This window comes from Pan troglodytes, chromosome 5 (assembly GCF_028858775.2).
Source record: "Pan troglodytes isolate AG18354 chromosome 5, NHGRI_mPanTro3-v2.0_pri, whole genome shotgun sequence".
In the NCBI taxonomy this organism is placed as follows: Eukaryota; Metazoa; Chordata; class Mammalia; order Primates; family Hominidae; genus Pan; species Pan troglodytes.
This window is the reverse complement of record NC_072403.2, coordinates 8,986,297-8,993,235: the sequence shown is the minus strand read 5'-3', so window position 1 is coordinate 8,993,235 and position 6,939 is coordinate 8,986,297. Positions and strand designations below refer to the sequence as shown.

General features: G+C 40.7%; 1 protein-coding gene across 1 annotated transcript; it reads right to left on the bottom strand.

The window, feature by feature from the left end:
• Positions 1-723: 723 nt before the first annotated feature.
• LOC471842 (protein FAM136A-like) lies at positions 724-1,617 on the bottom strand. Its single transcript, XM_054685573.1, has one exon. The coding sequence runs from the start codon at positions 1,615-1,617 to the stop codon at positions 1,201-1,203; it is 417 nt and encodes a 138-aa protein (XP_054541548.1). The 3' UTR covers positions 724-1,200.
• Positions 1,618-6,939: the final 5,322 nt, after the last annotated feature.

Below are 6,939 nucleotides of genomic sequence, written 5' to 3'. Positions count from 1 at the left end.
CAAATGAAACGATCTTAATATAGGAAATCCCCAAGAACCCACAAGAACACTACTAGGGCTAATAAATGAATTCAGAAAAATTGTAGGATACAAAATCAACACACAAAAATCTGCTGTGTTTCTATACATGTGAAATGAACAAGTCACATAAATTATGAAATAATTCCATTTATAGTAGCAACAGGGGTTTGTCTCAATTGGGCTCTGTTAATTCAGGGGGCTAAGTAATGCTAGGTTTAGGCTTTCATTCCATTCCATTCTATAAAAAGCAAGTTTTTCCAAATCCAGTACTTCATAAGTCTCTTATAATCAAGCAGCCAACTGCTCCTCTTTTACTGTTCATTCATTGATATCAGTACATATCCCAATCAAAACCCCCTTCTCTTCAAGGCGAAAATGTTACTGCAAAATTGCCCTGTCGTTTTGCTACACACAGCCTCAGGGCCCATCAGCCAGTAAGAGGGAAGCTCTGCTTCCCATAATGAGTGTGTCATCGCTTCTCATGTGTTTGCATGGTTTCCAGGCTGAAAGATGCAACATGTGATAATTTTCAGAAATACACATCCAAATGTTGATGATCAAAAATGGGGATCCACAAGGAACTTTTTGAAGCTCTTATCCAAACTATCTCCCTCCCAATTGCACATCTTAAAATCAACTTGTATGCCCTTGTGTAAATTACACAAAACCAAAAAAAAAAAAAAAAAAAAGACCCAGAAAACTTTTTTTCCCTTCTGAGTTAGTGACCTCATAGATTTTGTTTCACAGCTTATGGAAAACGGTGCAGTGACACTTGTGGCAAACAGGATGTTGGCAACAAAGAGAAAATATCTCTCCTCAAACTCCATCAACTCTAGCCTGCCAGCCTGTTGGTACCTGTGTAGTAAGAAGAGTCTGGTACCTTGGAGGGCTCTGGCTTGTTACAGAGGAGATCCTTATTTCCAGGACAAGCACTGGCCACAGGAAAAATAAGCTCTAAAACTCTCCCGTAATATCTCTGACCCAATTTAGCACACCTTTTTCCACTTCGCTTTTCAGGACTGAAACATAAAAGAACCAGTGTCCAGAGGTAAGTGACGTATGCCTTACACTTGTGGCCATCCTTTATTTGTTCGTTCATAAACTTTGCTTAAAAGAGTAAAATTCCCAATTCCTTATAAAAAATACATTCTTGCCCTCATTGGCCACTGGCAAAGACTTTTATTTCCCAATGGATAAGACAGCCTCCTTCATCTTCTTGGTCATAGTTGGGATGAGGTGCATGTGGTCATCCACACACTTGGTCACACAACCGTCCAGCTGCTGCTTCACCTGAAGCTCCTTACTCCCAGCATCTATTGAATCTTTGGCTTTGTCATTGCAATGCATGGTGCACCGAGCCAGGTGGTCCTGGAACTTCTCCAACTCACTGGTGACCAAGGCCTGGACTTGAGCCAGAGGCACAGGGCAGCACTCGATGCACTGGTGCACCTGCTGGGTGAATGCCTGGCTGTCCTCACAACAGCTGGCCCTGCACCAGAACATGAGACCCTGTGTCTTCCAGATGTTCTCCCTTTCCAGACTCTTCACCATGGAGTCCACCACCTCCTGCACCCGCAGCTGCTGCAGCTCCACCATGGCGACCCTGTGCTGCCCTGCTCTGCTTAATTTTTCTAGAAATCTAAACTATTATAAAAAAATTAAGTCTTGTAAGGCACAGACTCACAGTGGCTCATGCCTGTAATCCCAGCATTTTGGGAGGCTGAGGCGGGTGGATAGCTTGAGCTCAGGAATTCAAATCCAGCTTGGGCAACATAGCAAAACCCCATCTCTACCAAAAATAAAAAAATTAGCCGGGCATGGTGGTGCACACCTGTGGTACCAGCTGTGGGAGGCCAAGGTGGGAGGATCACTGGAGCCCAGGAAGTCAAGCCTGCAGTGAGCCATGATTGTGCCACTTCAGTCCAGCCTGGGCAACAGAGATCCTGTCATGAATAATAATAATAGTAATAATAATAGAGTATTAATTTTAAAAAGGATTAAAAATCCATTGGCCATATGTATGTGGATCTATTCCTCTCACTCTCCTCTCTCTACTGTTTCATTTATCTTGCATCTATTCCTTTGCCAATATCATACTGTGTTTGTTAATTAAAGTACCTTTAGAGTAAATTTGAAAATTGTGCAGGGTAAATCCAATCTATTCTTCTTTTTCAAAATTGTTCTAACTATTCTAGCTTCTTTGCTTTTCTGTATAAATTTTTTGAATCAACCTGTCTACGTCTCCCAAAAATTCCCTGGGATTTTGACTGCAAATGTATTAAGTGTATATATAAATTTGGGAAGATTGTCATCTTTTTAATATTGATTCTTCTAATTCATGAACATGGTGTCTTTCTCCATTTATTTAGACCTTCTTTGGTGTCTTTTATCAGCTATTTTTAGTTTTCAGCACAGAGAGCATGTACATGTTTTGTGAGATTATTTTATTTGAGGATCTACTGTGAATTTTATTGTTTTAATTTTGGGTGCCAATTTTACATTACTGGTATATAAAAAGACAATTTACCTTTATACATTGAACTTGTATCTTGCTATATCATCTTATTAGTTCTAGAAGGTTTTTTTCTTTTCTTTTCTTTTCTTTGAGACTGAGTTTTGCTCTTGTTGCGCAGGCTGGAGTGCAGTGGCGCAGTCTTGGCTCACTGCAACCTCCGCCTTCTGGGTTCAAGCAATTCTCTTGCCTCAGCCTCCTGAGTAGCTGGGATTACTGGCGCCCTCCACCACGCTGGGCTGATTTTTGTATTTTTGGTAGAGATGGGGTTTCACCATGTTGGCCAGGCTGGTCTCGAACTCCTGACCTCAGGTGATCCACCCACCTAGGCCTCCCAAAATGCTGGGATTACAGGTGTGAGCCACTGTGCCTGGTCTTGTTTTGTTTTTTCTTTTGTATATTCCTTGAAATTTTCTACATATACAGCCATATAATCTGCAAATAGGGATAGTTTTATTGCCTACTTTCCAATTTGTGTGACTTTTTGTAAATTTTCCTTTTCATTGCACTGACTAGGTGAGAATGGACATCCTTGCCTTATTCTTAATTTTATGAGAATAGCATAATGATAGCTGTAGATATTTAGTTGTCTATTGTCAAATTAAAAACATTTTTTTTCAGCCCAACATGGTGGTTCTGACCTGTAATCCCAGCACTTTGGGAGGTTGAGGCGGGTGGATCACCTGAGGTCAGGAGTTCAAGACCAGCCAGCCAACATGGTGAAACCCCTTCTCTACAGAGCAAGACTCTGTCTCAAAAAAAAAAAAAAAAAAAAAAAAAAGACTTTTTTTTCTATTCCAAGCTTGCTAAGAGGTTCCTTTTCCCCCATGAATGGACATTAAGTTTGGTCAAGTGCTTTTTCTGCATTAATTAATAGGATCATGTGGGTTTTTTTCTAGTCTATGGTGGATTACATTGGTTGATATCCAAATATTGAACCTTACTTGCATTCCCGGAATAAACATTATTATGTCTTGCTGTGCTATTCTTTGTATACATTGCTAGTATAATAAACATTATGTCATGCTATACTATTCTTTTTTTTTTTTGAAAGAACCTCACTCTTGTTACTCTTGTTGCCCAGGCTGGAGTGGGGTGGTGCGATCTCAGCCCACTGCAACCTCTGCCTCCCGGGCTCAAGTGATTCTCCTGCCTCAGCCTTCTGAGTAGCTGGAATTACAGGCATGCGCCACCACGTCTGGCTAATTTTTGTATTTTTAATAGAGACGGGGTTTTGCCATGTTGGCCAGGCTAGTTTTGAACTCCTGGCCTTAAGTGATCCACCCTCCTCAGCCTCCCAAAGTGCCGAGATTACCAGCATGAGCCACTGTGTCTGGCCTATACTATTCTTTTTATACATTGCTCACATAATAAATACCATTATGTCATGCTGTACTATTCTGTTTATACATTGCTGATTCGCAAATGTTTTGTTGAGGATTTCTTTGTATTCAAAAACACATAATGATATAGGTACAGTGGTCTATAATTTTCTTTTTTGTACTTTGTTTTTGTTATAATAGTAATAAAAGCCTCATAAAGGGAGTGGGAAAGTGTCCCTTTTCTATTTTCTGGAAGAGATTGTATAGGATTGATGTTTTCTTCTCATTTAAATAGTTGGTAGAATTCATCAGTAAAATCATATGGGCCTGGAGATTTCTTTTTAGAAGGCTTTTAACTATACATTTGATTTCTTCAATAGTCATAGGATTATTTTATTATGTCTATTTCATCTTGGGCGTGTTTTAGCGGTTTGCAGTTTTCTAGGAATTGGTTCATCTCGTCTAAAGTGTATGTGCATAGAGATACTCATGGTATTTGTTGCGGGGAGCAACAACTATCTAGGACAGTGGTGTGGGGGGTATAAGAATTTACCAAGACAGGCCGGGCGCAGTGGTTCACGCCTGTAATCCCGGCACTTTGGGAGGCCAAGGCGGGCAGATCACCTGAGGTCGGGAGTTCGAGACCAGCCTGACCAACATGGAGAAACCCCATCTCTACTAAAAATACAAAATTAGCCAGGCGTGGTGACGCGCGCCTGTAATCTCAGCTACTCGGGAGGCTGAGGCAGGAGAATCACTTGAACCCAGGAGGCAGAGGTTGCAGTGAGCCGAGATTGCACCATTGCACTCCAGCCTGGGCAACAACAGCAAAACTCCATCTCACAAAAAAATAATAATAATTTACCAAGAGAGTTGTTGGTAAAGAAAGGCAGATTTATTAGAGAAAGTAGGAAAATACATTGCCAGAGAGACAATGGACAAGTCAGCAGAAGCTGACTGCAAAGAAACAAAGACTTGTGGAGATTTTGTAGGGCAGTGCTTATGCTGAAGAGGGCTTTGTGTAGTACTGATAATACCAAGATTGCAGTGAGTTAACTTGCAGGTGTTCTGTGATAGCTAGGTGCAGGAAGACTGAATTATTTGCACAGGAGGGCTATGTATCCCAGACCATGAGAAAGGCAGACTTGTAGCTTATCTGCTTTCTCTTTTTGCTTTCCCTTGGTCCTGCAAGCTTGACTCCCTTTCCCTAGTTAGGGCTCCACATTTCCCCACTAACAGAGCAACAATAACAAATCTTTGGTATGTGGACAAAGATCTCATCTTCCAACTGATTCCTGCTGACCAGAGGCACCGAACTGGCCCTACCTAATCCTGTTACTCTGTCAGGAGGTTACAAGGGCCTAAATCCTTGGCTTGGGATTTAATTGGGCAGAGTCATTGTGTAACCATGGGGTTGGGGGCAGCATTTGTAGCCTAAAATTTTGTCCTGCTGCATCCAAAGGAGAGTCATGGAGTTCTTTTAGTGGCTGATACCCTCACTGCAGTGACATTTTAGTTTGAAATTGTTGTGTTCACAAAATTTGAAATTGTTGTGTTAGAAGACACAAAACAAGATATTGCATTAATAATACGTAATGCAAATAAGCTAATATAAGCATTATTATAGGTGACAGAAGTGGGGCCTGAGAGATAAGATTTCTAAATGTTAATTCAATAAGAGAAAATCAAGGAAAAGTTTGTAGATGTACTAGTGAGGAGTTAGTTTACTTTTGACCTTTATTTCTACATATTCCATTCCAGTTGCTGAACTATTTATAGGCATGAAAGAATTACTACACATTTTGCTGGCATTAACTTTATTGTTTCCCCACCACAGAAAAAACCTGTGGAGGTAAACAGTGAACTTGTCTCCCATTCCTGGTGTGTCTGATTATAATTGAGGGTGTAATTGCAATGGGCTCGAATTAAAGCCCCTAGGACAAGGCCAGACCCCTTGGAGTTTGTGATGTAGAGGTGTGCCTTACAAGCCTCTGCATATGATGAAGACAAACAAATTTTTAATGAGGCATTTTTATGGAAACAGAAAAAAAAAAACAAAGATTAACATTGGGCACAATTTATCCAGATGTTAAAGCATTTTTAGTTATAGAGGAGGAAGGCAGTGGCAATCTGACCCTTTTCTTTCTTTGCTTGTATTTTAAAGAATGAACTTTAGTTTGCAGGACCTTAGGAAAGAGGTAATAGCAACTCCATTGAGTTTATTTTTTTCTTTTCTTTTCTTTTCTTTTTTTTTGAGACGGAGTCTTGCTCTGTCGCCCAGGCTGGAGTGCAGTGGCGCGATCTCGGCTCACTGCAAGCTCCGCCTCCCGGGTTCATGCCATTCTTCTGCCTCAGCCTCCTGAGTAGCTGTGACTACAAGCGCCCGCCACTGCGCCCGGCTAATTTTTTTTGTATTTTTAGTAGAGATGGGGTTTCACCGTGGTCTCGATCTCCTGACCTCGTGATCCACCCGCCTCGGCCTCCCAAAGTGCTGGGATTACAGGCGTGAGCCACCGCGCCCGGGCGAACTCCATTGAGTTTAAATTAGAAAAATAAAAGGAAAAAAGTGTTGAATGCATTGGGAACTTATAGCCCAGAAAGAATTCAGGATTTAGTTAAAATTGTGGAAAATAACAAAAAAACTTTAAAGCAGTGAACAAGACTAGAATTTGATGACAGATGTACTACAGCTTTTCTGAAACATAATTTTTCTTTCCAGTTTACTAAGAACAAATTATAATAGAACAAATCTATTGGTAAAATAAGTTTTAGCCTTATTAAACTTGGCTTGAGTATTTGCATAAAGTTAGCAAGAATAATTATTTTGCATATAGACTCTTCTATTTTTTAAATTTGGTTTTGCTGAAACTTTATTCCATAGAGAATCTCAGATTTGACTTTAACGCCTTAAGCCCAGTTATGGGTTTGTGCCATTAAATACCTGTAAGAGTTGGGTAAATTCTTTTCCTCTTGAGGTCCCAAGATAACTTGGGGCTCCTGGGCCTGTTAGGAAGTGACATTCTTTACTTATCACAGGTTAGGAACCCTGCACAGGGACTGTGTAGATAAGGTATGAGGCCAGCT

Coding starts and splice junctions, on each gene's coding strand:
- LOC471842 (XM_054685573.1), bottom strand. CDS start 1,617: ATGGTGGAGCTGCAGCAGCTGCGGGTGCAGGAGGTGGTGGACTCCATG.